The sequence below is a fragment of the Sebastes fasciatus genome, chromosome 22 (assembly GCF_043250625.1).
Source record: "Sebastes fasciatus isolate fSebFas1 chromosome 22, fSebFas1.pri, whole genome shotgun sequence".
NCBI lineage: Eukaryota > Metazoa > Chordata > Actinopteri > Perciformes > Sebastidae > Sebastes > Sebastes fasciatus.
This window is the reverse complement of record NC_133816.1, coordinates 23,361,152-23,373,813: the sequence shown is the minus strand read 5'-3', so window position 1 is coordinate 23,373,813 and position 12,662 is coordinate 23,361,152. Positions and strand designations below refer to the sequence as shown.

The 12,662-nt window shown below is 38.6% G+C and overlaps 1 protein-coding gene across 2 annotated transcripts; it reads right to left on the bottom strand.

Moving 5' to 3' along the window:
• Positions 1 to 3,944: 3,944 nt before the first annotated feature.
• On the bottom strand, positions 3,945 to 9,640 carry LOC141761109 (low affinity immunoglobulin gamma Fc region receptor II-b-like). Of its 2 annotated transcripts, none has more exons than XM_074624355.1 (6): positions 9,202 to 9,640; positions 7,880 to 8,146; positions 7,227 to 7,472; positions 6,777 to 6,887; positions 4,986 to 5,051; positions 3,945 to 4,104 (listed from the first exon to the last, which is right to left on the bottom strand). In XM_074624355.1, exons 1-6 carry the CDS (start codon positions 9,230 to 9,232, stop codon positions 4,031 to 4,033), a joined length of 795 nt encoding a protein of 264 aa, XP_074480456.1. In that variant the 5' UTR covers positions 9,233 to 9,640; the 3' UTR covers positions 3,945 to 4,030. The 2 variants fall into 2 exon arrangements, with proteins under 2 accessions (XP_074480456.1, XP_074480455.1); XM_074624354.1 differs by having other exon boundaries at positions 6,777 to 6,890; positions 9,202 to 9,627.
• Between the last annotated feature and the right edge of the window lie 3,022 nt (positions 9,641 to 12,662).

Here is a 12,662-nt window from a genome sequence, read left to right as displayed (position 1 = left end):
GTTCTGAACTGTCTTTCAGTCTGTTATACAGCCCTGATCTCAACCAGGTTTTTGGCAATTTAAAAAAAATTCAGATATGCTGAACATTTTGGAGCATTTTAGATAATTTTTTATGGAACAAAGTTAATATCTGCTACGGTAATTTATGTTTAGAGGATCATGGGAATGTCAGTTTTGCAGTTATTTGGTCATTAACCAAAGTATTTGATGAAAAGTCACGGGATCACTAATTTCACAATTAATATTGAAGGAGAAATAAATGTATTCACCGATCAGAGCTACAACTAACAATTACTTTCACTGTCGATTAATCGATTAGTGGTTTGGTTTATAAAATGGTGAAAAATGTCGATCAGTGTTTCCCAAAGCCCGAAATGACGTCCTCAAATGTCTCAAAGATATTCAGTTTACTGTCACAGAGGAGTAAAGAAACCAGAAGATATTCCCATTTAAGAAGCTGCAATCAGAGAATTTCGACTTTTCTCTCACACCGATTATCAATATAGTTGGCGATTAATTGAATAATTTACAGATAATTGTTAGGGCTCTAGCATCGATTTATTTTGCATCAATCCAGCCAATATTTGGTGAGACATTTCACTGAAAAACCACCAACGTCAACCTCACGGTGGTGCTAGAGGACGAATCAGAGTATCATCAATGTCAATGAGTGTCTGAATGACATTTTCCATCCAGTAAAATGTGCAGAAGTTTCACTGGATAAGACGACTTCGACGTACCGGAGGCGCTAAATGAAACGTTAGACGTTTACTACAGTTATAACATGTCATCCTCTGGTCATTATGAATGTCTCTGGGACATTTCTTCTGTCGGAAAGTTGTTGAGATATTTCAGTCTGGACCAAAATGACACTGCCGACACCGCCTCCCCTTATAGAGCCTTAAAACCAATCAAAACTTGAAAGATTAACCAGTAAAACAAGCTGGTCTTTGCATCCAAACCAGTAGTTTATGTGATGAGAGGTCTGTTTTCAAAAACATGTATTACAGTATTGACAAAAAACTGTAATTCAGGTTTTCTTTTTTTGCCTCCAGAAATGTTTTTGCTGTGTTTCTGTACTTTATTCTATTAAGAACATGTTTGATTGCAGTAAAAAATGCAGTAGAGTTTGGTCAATATATTCATGTACTTTACTCTAATGATATCTCTGAAACAATCAAACCCAGACTATAAAAAGTAGAAATGTTTAAAGTGTTTTAGATTGAGCACAGCATTGTGTAACTGGTTCAAACATAATAGGATCCTATGAACTATGTGTGTGCCATACTGGGACAAAATTAGGTTTATATGATCAAAATATCAAGAATGACTTCAGCAGGTTCACTTATATTTGACTTTCTCTAACAGATGCAATACAAACGATTGACCAGCAGATGTCAATATTTAGACAGTTTCAAAAGCTTCAAATCAGTGAACCTAGGAAACGTATTTACTCACATGAAACAACAAGAAGTGGGGTTGTATGTATAGTCCTGTGTTCTACGAGGTAAAATTGCTGTTTTTGTGAATGGAGTCTGGTGGCATTGAAGAGACCGATATCACGGCTTCCATTTCCCCGTCGGATAGGGCTGTATGACGGCGAGGTAAAGCGGTGAAAATATTCTAACAGAAGCCGTTATATCGTTGTCTAAAACCGTGGTACCGCCAGCTGCCGCCTGACCTCCGTTGCTCCTAAAGTAACGCTATTATGGTATGGATGGTCTCTGAGCTAGGCCAATGGCGTTACTACGGTTTTAGTACTCACTGAGTCAAGTACTCAGTTGGTTGCAATCTGCAACCACACCACTAAATACCACCAAATCCTACATACTGTACCTTTTAAAAATATATTTATTTGTGTATCTTTCCTGTTTTTTTTTATCTTGTTCTTTGTCTTTTCATCCCTAATCAGCGTTCGAGCCTTTATTGAACAAAATATCAAGAATGATTTCAGCAGGTTCATTTATATTTGGACTCTTTCTCTAACAGACTCAATACAAAGAATTGACCAGCAGATGTCACTATGTAAACTGTTTAAAATGCTTGACACTTTACTCACATGACACAACAGAAGACAGATGAGTCAGAGTTTCTATTGAAGTTTTAATTTTTTTCTAGTGGAATATAAACCCCTGTATGATGTCATAGAGTTCATTTAAGAGTCAGAAATCAAATGTTTGAAAAGAGCTTGGCTGAAGAGTGATGTCTATGTCACTCTCCTGTTCCTTTTAGCTTTCCCTTAGGGTTTTATAATTACTATGATTTTATAGTATTTTTTAGTTGCTTTTAACTTACATCAGGAAGTCATTTGTCTATAATTTTATTCGTCCTATTTTGATGCTTTCTTGTGTAAAGTGTCTTAGCGTTGTATTGTGATTGTTGTGAAGCACCTTGAGATTTCGCTGTATTTCAAAGAATTGCTATATGAATTAAATTCATTAATATTATTATGTTACATCTAATCATTATTCAAACAGCTTTTAAAAGGACTATATTCTACAGTGCAGCAGGTCCTAAATACAAAATGTAGTCAATGAAACGTTAAGTGCTTACTCAGGTTTCGGTGTTTGTTCAGGAAGGGATTCCCTGGATGGCGTCATACAACCAGTGAAGTGAAGGAATGAGGAAGTACCTGTTTAATCAGCTATGAATAGTACACGTTACGCACACAAATACTAAAAATAGTCATCAATAATTAAACTACCATGCAGTAATAAAAAGCTGCACCCTTGAAAATGTGTATATAACCACATGATGTCATGGGAAATGAGTCACTCATAGCAATGATCCCACAGAGATTTACAACATGACTCAGAAGTTATCTTCAGCTCTACAGACAGTTTAGTCTATTCTGGATCATTGTTTTGGTTTCATGCAGCTTTACCATGCTTTGTTACCCTAACTAAGTGGTTTTCTTGCCTGGACCTAACAGCCAGCTCAGTCGCACAGTAGTCCGTGAAATAGTCACTAAATTGTAATGTATTGATTTGTGTACATAGACACGAATTTCACTTTTTTTTTGTGATCGCCAGCACGAAATCAATTCGTATGTAATCCACGTGAACCGGGAAGTATAAAGAACTGCGAAAGCCATGAAGGGAGGAGGTCAGGGTGGATGTGTGGGTCAAAAAAGCATTGGACTTTGGCCCAGGACACCACTATTGGTGCCCCGTGTGAGGCAACAAGTCAAAGTTGATTTATTTTGCACGTAAATTCTGTACTTCAGTTACGGCAATTCAGGAGTTATTTCAACCCAATTCCCGATCTTTTCCTAAACCTAACTAAGATGTTTTGTTGCCTAAGCCTAACCAAGTCGATCTATTCCTAAACCTAACTAAGTTGTTTTATTTTGAAAAAACTGGAGCGGAAATTGACACTTGTTTTGTTGTTGAAAGTCGTGCTGAGCATCACGAAAACAAAAAGGGGAAATTCACGTCTATGTACACAAATCAAATAGATTAAATTTCGTGACTATTTCACAAACTGCTGTGAGACTGTGTTGTAACTGCGGACGTTTGCGTGGCGTACAAATGATCTGTACTCGTGACACGCGAAATGTCGTGGTATTTAGACTCCTTCCTGTAGAGCGGGTTGTTTTTTTCACCAGTTCTTAAGTCATAAACACGGAGAGAAAACAGTTAAGATCAGACGTAGAAAATTTATCACAGGTGTTTTTTTTTTTTCTCACTTGCCTCTCAGGGCTTCTGTACATTCGGTTTGTATTCAGTCTCTCACCAAAGTAGAGAACTGAAAACGTATCATATCAATATCCGTACTGAAACTCAGTGTCATCTTAAAAACACTTAACCCAGTTCAGGAGAGTGCAGGCAGGTCTGACAGGTTCAAAAGGTATCGAGGGGAAACGGATGCTGAACTCTGTGTTTTGTAATGTAACTGAGAGTTTCTATTTGAAGTGGTTTGTGCAAATGTTTCAGCCACACTGCTTCGAAAAAATAAACTTTAATCCACTCTGTTTCCTATAAAAGCACAATTAAAACAAAACAAAAATGATGAAGTACACAGTTCAACACTATAGTCTTGTAGTTTCCTGACAGGTGTTTCCCGGTTTGACTGTTGAGTAGAAGGTCGGTTCAGCGTCCACGTCTGTGGAGGAAGGACACACACAGACTATGAACGTTAAAACCATGAATAACATGAGATAATGCAAAAGAAGGTTAGGATTAAATATCAGTGGAGGAAAAGGAAAACTATCCTTTAAGTAAGCAGTAGCAACACACTAAGAAAAATACTTCAGTGAAAGTGCAGTATTATCAAAAGTACTCACAATGCATAGTTTTAATGGTGCATGGTAGAATCACCAATATTGATTTAACATTAATACATTAATCTGCAAATCAAATCAGGTGTAATCTGCAAAATAATTAGTAATTATAGCTGGCAGATAGATGAAGTGGAGAAATAAAGTGGAGTATAAAGTAGCAGGAAATGGAAATACACAAAAATATTCTATTAGAATAAAACAATAAAATACAGAAGGAAATAAATGCATGCAGTGAAAAGAGGTCGGAAGTTGTTTGTTGTTCTGTTTGTTTTATAGCCATAATATCAATCTTTTCCATGCACTGTGTGTATTTTTATCATATTCATGTCGTCACCTCAAATCATTAAAAGTAAAAATAGAAACTCAGTCTGATGATAGTGAGTTTCTTTAGTGCTGAAGTCCAGAGTTCAGTCTTTTGTTTACTGTAACCGTGGTGACGGCTTCTTCCTGTATGACATCAAGCTGGACCAATGAGAGCTTAGTAAAGTGTGTCAGAGGGTGGAACTTCCATCTCCAAGCAGAAAACAACAAACACACATGGCCCAGAGAGGCCTGAAGGATTAGAGGTTTACACTGATTTATGATGTTAGAACTAAAGGCTGATATTTGATCATTTCTATTCTGTTTCTTTAAACATCTTTTGTTGTTAACTATTTTGTGAAAGAAGTCAATAAGAATGCAGTGTGAGTGTGTTTTTGTTCACCTCTGATCCTGTTTGGCTGCACTTCCTGTGTGATGGTGACATCGGTGTACGGGACGTCAGGGTCGCCTGATGAAAACATTTTGGACAATAAACCAAAGACGCAAACATGGGAATATTCTGATTTCACCACCAAGGGAAAAATACGTTTTCTGTCAACCATCTATGGAACAGCATGATGTTAGTTTACAGTAAATATTGTCTTTTCTTTGTGTATGAAAAGCTTGTTATTATCTGGTTATCAATGACTTCATTAGAAAATCTGGAAGTCGACCATACAGATGTTACTAAACAAAAATCTGATTAAAGAGCTTCTCATTCACACAGTAAGATGTGTGTCTGTACCTAAAACAATTAGTCATGTTTCTGTCTAGAATAAAACGCACTCCAAACTCCATTTGGCTTTAACTTCTTGTCCGAAAAAATAAATATCGATGTGGAAATCTGTCGAACTGATTGGTGCATGGTGCACATGGATTGTTTGTGGCCTACCAATTGCATTGCTTTAAACAAAAAGGCCAGTTTAAAGATCAGAAACTTGCTACAAAACTAACTAGTTATTAACTTTAAAGGTGTCGCTGCCAGGGTTGGATTACTTGAGAACGGTCTTTTTGAAGATCTCGTCTTGAAATCGACCGCATTTTTACTCAGCCTTTTCTTGGATCACAGCTACCCGTGCATCGTCTGATTAACATTTTTACTGTGATTGCTCATAGAAATAACAGGACAATTCCTACACATAAAATTCACCTCAGTAATGCCTTTTGATTTTATCAAGACATTTCTCATGGTACACTTCTACAGTATACACACGGCAATAAAAGAGGTGAATGAAGAGGAATTTTTGTGGGTGTTTTTATGGGAATGTCAAATTTCAGATCAGTTTGGTTTGCATGTTCCACATTTTATCGGAAGTGTTTCATGTAGCGTGGGACTCGCACTGTTGTTGGTCTTGTCTCGGTCTCGATACACTCTGGTCTTGGTCATGACTTGGTCTCGGTTTAGGTGGTCTTGACTACAACACTGATCGCTGCTGACAGATATCAACCTCCTCGTAGCTCTGGCCGGCTGAGGTCATGAAGTTGAACAGGCCTACATGTGCACAGTTTACCAATTCATTACTTTGGTTTATTAATCCATTCACACAGATTTCCATATCATATAAGCCCTGGAGGCCTCCGCTTTGCGGCCATGTGAGGCATCATCATTATCAGGAAAAAAAAAACAGAAAAAAAATCTATTTTACAAAAAGGGCCGTGCAAATCACTTTCACACGCTTGGTTTCAAAAACTGGTGACGTAAACATACTTGACGAACATTACTCCTCCCTCTGAAAACACAAAACATTTAGCTGCTCTATTTAACATGAATAGTTTGTTTTAGCTTTAACAGTGCAGTCACAGCTACGTAGGTGGAGACACTCCCAGTTCTCTTATTGTCTGGATCAACCTGCTGATGTTGAATCCTGCATGTCAACATATTCAAATGTTTTATTTCAGGTGTTATGTTTCCTGCCAACAAAAATCAGCCATAATCTGAAATTAGACGTTTGAAACGCGGCCTCTTTCTGGAGCTTCTGACTGCATCTCGTGGCCTTCTTCAGCAGAACGAATCTGCTCAGTTGGAAATCAGGAAAGAGCCAGTAAGTGGACCTTGATTTACCTACAGTATATTACACCACTGTGTCCACATTGAAGAATGAACTCTCACGCTCAGCACATTCAGTGTGCGACCTCCTCGACAGAAGTGTTGAAACAGCAGGATGTTCTTTTATTGACATGAAAACAGGCTGACCTTTGTGGCGTCTCCAGAGGCAGAGCAGCATCACAGAGACCAGCAAGAGGCAGACGCCCACCACAGGAAGTAGAACGCATACGAGGGGGGAATCGGGCGGCTCAGGATGCCCTGCTTCAAAACAGAAATACCACAGGTTGGCCTCAATGCAAACAAGCTAATGGCTCTGTCTATGCGGCTGGCTGGATGTGTGCTGAACACCCTGGACAAATCTCAGAACACTTATTATAATATTATTCTATTAATGTATGTAAATCTTCTCATCTGTTTTCTGGTAATATATACCACACCAGCACATTTCACAAGATGTCGGAATATTCCTTTAAACCAGATTCAGTAGTTCATCTTTGTCATTGTGTACCTTTTTGAAAATGTGTATTTATGTTTGTTTGTTCATGGAGGATGCCCATAGTAAGAAGTTGTTTTCAAGGCCTCTAACGCTGTCCTTACCTCTCACAGTCAGCCGGCTCTCTGGTGATCCTCCAACTCCAGAGATGTTACACTTGTAGAGTCCTTCATCAGACCAGGAAACACTGTGGATGGTCATCTCTCCTGTAGAGCTGCTCCTGATGAGGAGGCCATCTTTATAGAAATCAGCTGTGAGGTTGGAGGAAGTCGTCTTGGTTCTGCAGCTCAGAGTCACATCGTCTCCCTCCGTCACAGGGAGGACAGGACTCTCCAGGATCACTGAGCCAGCTGAGAGACAGACACAAAGACATGAAGATAGTTTATTTGAAGAGGTCAAAACTCGTACGAAGAACAACTTTTCCTTTTTTTGACCTCTTCATTTAGATTGATACGACGATATGATACGATTCAATACGATTCGATTCGATACCACAAGACTTGATTCAATTCGATACAGCACGATACGATACGATACGATACAATACGATGCAATACGATGCGATGCGATGCGATAAGATACGATACAATACGACACGACACAAAAAATTTACATCCAAGTCAAACATACTGTAACACATATGACACTTTTGTAGGCACACAAAACACATTTAAATAGTCGAGACAATTAAACATATCACATGATACGGAGATAAATGATTATTCTCCCCTAAAAAACCTGCAGCAGTTAAACCCACCGTTCACAGTGATGCTGACGGCGTCGCTGCACTCTCCTGCTGCAGACTCACACCAGTACACCCCAGTGTCTGATGGGTAAAGGTCATCGATGAAGCAGTGGGATTCATGCGTTCTTTCCCAGGATATTAAACACTCTTCATTTATATATATGGATGTGTTCTTCTTCACTCTCCATTCCGAGGAGTTTCCTCCTCGCTGCTCACAAATCAGAGAGACGGACTCGTACTGGAAGAACTGGGATCTGTTGGGAAGGACTCTCAGAGCGGCTGCAAGAAAACAGACAGATTGTAATCTTTAAATGCAACTTAGATTCAGAGAGTGAAGAAGCACAGCCGACATACACATTCACCACCTCTTGTTTCACTACGGATGTTATTTTGAATAATTAACTGCAGGCGTCAAACACATCAGCAACAAATCTCTCCGCTGCATTCACTGACGCAGTCGACGGGAGATGCAAAGTTATTTTGATGATGTTTATTTTCATTTAATAACAACACAATGTTTCTCTCCGTCTGGTCTACAGAGCAATGCTGACTTTTATTTATGCCGAGGGGAAATTGTTGTGCAGCAGCTGAAGTACAAAGTAGGAAACAGTGCAAAGATAACACATCAATAAACAGGAAATATGCACATCATAAGTTCCTCATATCTCTATTTGCTTCTTGGTGAGATGCATATAGATATGTATGAGTAGTATTTGTAATAATTGCCTGATTTGATTATATCATTTAGCAAGAACTGAGAAGTAATTGAGTACAGGTATTATTCATTAGAGATCATTGTTTATCTTTTAATTTGGTCACAGTTTTCAGTCTAATTTTAAGCAGAGATGTAAAGTAACTAAGTACATTTACTCAAGTACTGTACTTAAGTAGGTCGTATATTGAACTTTTTACTGCACTACATTCATCTGACAACTTTAGTTATTTACAGATTAATATTTTGTGTTAATAATCTGAATCAATTTATAAATGATGATATATTAACCATAACCAGCTGCAGTTTTAATATGATGTATACAGTAATGCATCAGTGATGATAATAATATATATTATTCTGACATGCATAATAACTTTTGATACTTCAAGTACATTTTGATGCTAATACTTTTGTACTCAAGTAAGATTTTGAATGCAGGACTGTTACTCGTAGCAGAGTATTTCTACGACGTGGTATTACTACTTTTACTTCAGTAAAGGTTCTGAGTTCTTCTTCCATTACTGACTTTGAGATACTAACATTGAAGCTGCTCAGAAACAAGGATGCCGTTAACGTTTTAGAGCTAAATCAGAGAGCAAATTGCACGTTCGGTACTCACCAACGAGAGCGCACAGTGTAGTTATCGCCATGGTGACTGAGTGAGTGACTGACTGACTGGGGGGCTGTATCGTATCACACCTAAGGTTGAGTGTATGTCATAGAGGCCACAGCTTCCTGCTGATGTACTTTCTTCTTCTGTAAGACAACAAATGTCAGAGGACTGTGGCTCCGGCCTGCTTTGACTTTCTGACGACCTGTTTTTCTTTGTTCTGTATTTTAGTTGCAGAACTGTTGTGGAGAGAGCTGTTAGACATGAAGACGTTTGAATGTCCTCATAAATGTACTATTGTGTCATCTGTTTGGTACGTTGTACTCTGATGTGAGGACGCTCTGGGTGTGTGGAGGTTAAGATAGGACGATGTAGATGTTCTCGACTCCAACAGTCTGAACCAACAATAAGACACAACTTTGATTTGCTTTGTCCAAGCTAGTCTGATTTCATGATCCTGATGACGTGGGACATTCTGCGGGTGAATCTTACGTTACTTTAAACTTCTGGTATGACTGTGCGTGCTGTGCCAAGATCTTCTCTGATATCAGATTTGTGTTGTATTTAAACTTATATAATCAGATTCAGGTTTATTTTGCATAATATACTTGGAATTTGACTAGATATTACTTAGTTAGGTTTAGGAAAAGATCACAGATTGGGTTAAAATAACTTCGGAAGTGCCGTAACTTGAGTACGGAAGTTACGTGACAAAAATAGAAATAACAGCATTAACGCAACTTGTGATTTTTAGGTTGTAGCGGGCTCAGTTTTAATGCGTGAATGATGCTCAATTGTCGTGAAGGAGGTTAAATAACGCTCCAAACGTACGCTAAATATTGGTGAGGAAAAACTGTCATGGTCATTTTCAAAGGGGTCCCTTGACCTCTGACCTCCAGATATGTGATGAAAATGGGTTCTATAGGTACCCACGAGTCTCCCCTTTACAGACATGCCCACTTTATGATAATCACATGCAGTTTGGGGCAAGTCATAGTCAAGTCAGCACACTGACACACTGACAGCTGTTGTTGCCTGTTGGGCTGCAGTTTGCCATGTTATGATTGGAGCATATTGTTTCATGCTAAATGCAGTACCTGTGAGGGTTTCTGGATCAATATCTGTCATTGATCTGTGTTGTTCATTGATTTACAATAATAAATATATACATACATTTACATAAAGCAGCATATTTGTCCACTCCCATCTTAATGAGAGGATTAAATACTTGACAAATCTCCCTTTAAGGTTCATTTTGAACTGATAAAAAAATGTGTGATTAATTGTGATTAACTATTTTAATCGACTGACAGCCCTAGTAAAAATAAAATTTCTATATGCAATTCAAGTGTTCTGGAAGTTGTAAACAATATAAATAGTGCAAAGAAATAAATACTGGATGATTAAACTATCTACTGAATGTACAGTGAGTAAGATTTATATTTACACTGACAGATGATATGCACATAATTACAAAACAAATGTGCAGTAAAGACCGTAAATGATGGTCTTTAACAGCAGCAGCAGATGTTTAGAGGGTTGTTGACGGTGTATGTGACGGGTTAAGAGTTCATCAGAGTGATGGTCTGAGGGGAGGGACTGTTCTTGGGTCTGGTTGTGTTGGCGTATAGAGCTCTGGAGCGCCTCCCAGAGGAAAGGAGCTGGAACAGGTTGTGTCCATAAAGTGGATGATCTGCAGTGATGCTTCCAGTGAGGCACCAGTGAGTTTCTCTGCAGTCCTGGATGTCTGTTGTAGTCTGTTTCTGTTCTGCTGGAACAGCAGGTATTCCACCTTTTTGTAACACAACTTTATTCTCTTTTAGTTTTATATTGACTATAACAGGGTGATGACGAGAAGATCAGCAGGTTTCGGGTTTACTGTGGGACTTCCCTGAGTTTCTGTTTGTGATGGTGAGTAAATCACTACAAATGATAACTACGTTTACAAAGAACAGTTTGAAATGATTCGATTATATTCTGTGTTTTCAGACAGATTTTAGTGAGTCCCAAAATAGATGCTGAGTCGTATACCACTCAACAACAATATCGTGACTCATCATGTGACAGAGGAGTGAAAAGACACAGCTTCAGGTTAACATCCAGTTACATTCATTTAAACCATGTTTTAAAAAAGTATAATTTACAAAGGATTTGATCTGAGAATGATATCTGAGTTTACCACCTGTATTTTAGTTGCAGAACTGTCGTGGAGAGAGTTGTTAGACATGAAGACGTTTGATATCATCATAAATGTTTTGTGTCATCTGTTTGGTATGTTTGTGTTTTGTTGAACACTTTCCTGTTGACTTTGTGTCTTTGCACGAGGATGAACATGTGAAGAGAGTCAGCCTCCTGACTCCTGATGAATTGCACCACGGATGGCTGTAATACGAGGCACGAGACATGTTCCAATCTACGTTAGGTTGCATTGCACAATGACCCTGAGAGTTGTGGTGGCGGTTTATGTCGAAATAGGTCACAGATAACAAAATGTGGCATCCAAGCATGAAGCCTCTTTTCAGTGTCCGGTACGTACCGAGTGCTCATGAATCCCGACTTTTGCCACTAGCTGTTATTGTAGGGTAATACTGGCCTCACGCTGCCAGCTACGGTGGTGCAGTCGCTCTAAACACAGGAAACGGCACTGAGCGAGGACCGATATGAATCCGACTCAAGTCGAGACACTGTCACTGACACAGATGCAGGAAGAACAGCTGGCAAAAGAAAAAACTCCAGATGTATGAATACATAAATCATAAATCCATAAATCCAGCTGTCCTTCCTGCATTTGTCAGTTTAAACTGTGTTGTTTTTAGCCTGGTTTATGACTTTAACGTCTTCGTATGTGTGTAATATTACCGTACCATCTGCTCACTCAGCTCTGATTGGTCAGTAGGAGGTGCTTTTATACGAGTTGATCTCTCCGGAGCAGGTTAAGTGTTCATAAATTACCATGGTGATCTACCCCGGTAAGAAGTAAACCACCTTCGTAGGACGGAAAACCCTGAAGTTACCTCGCTAACACCTGCTTCCTCGTACAGGCCTCAGGTATTCCACCTTTTTTTATAACATTTCACTTTTAGTTTTATATTGACTATAAGAGGGTGATGAAGAGAAGATCAGCATGTATCGGAACTTCCCTGAGTTTCTGGGTGTCATAGTGAGTAAATCACTATATATGTGTTTATTATTATATTATAGTAATATATTCTGTATTTTCAGCCAGATTTTAGTAAACTTGCTGAGGCACAAAATAGATGCTGAGTCGTACACCAAACAACAAGATTGTGACTTATCATGTGACAGAGAAGTGAAAAGATGCAGCTTCAGGTGAACATCCAGTTACATTCATTTAAACCATGTTTTTGTTAAATACCCACTTCATGGATATAAAATAATCTATTACCATTTAATATTTATTCCTTTGCGGTATTTGTTTACAATTTACAGAAACACTTGACATGTACAGT

Coding starts and splice junctions, on each gene's coding strand:
- LOC141761109 (XM_074624354.1), bottom strand. CDS start 9,232: ATGGCGATAACTACACTGTGCGCTCTCGTTG. Junction 6,891..7,226: donor GAGCCGGCTGACTGTGAGAG/GTAAGGACAGCG, acceptor TCTGTTTTGAAG/CAGGGCATCCTGAGCCGCCC. Junction 5,052..6,776: donor CCTCTGGAGACGCCACAAAG/GTCAGCCTGTTT, acceptor TGTTTTCATCAG/GCGACCCTGACGTCCCGTAC.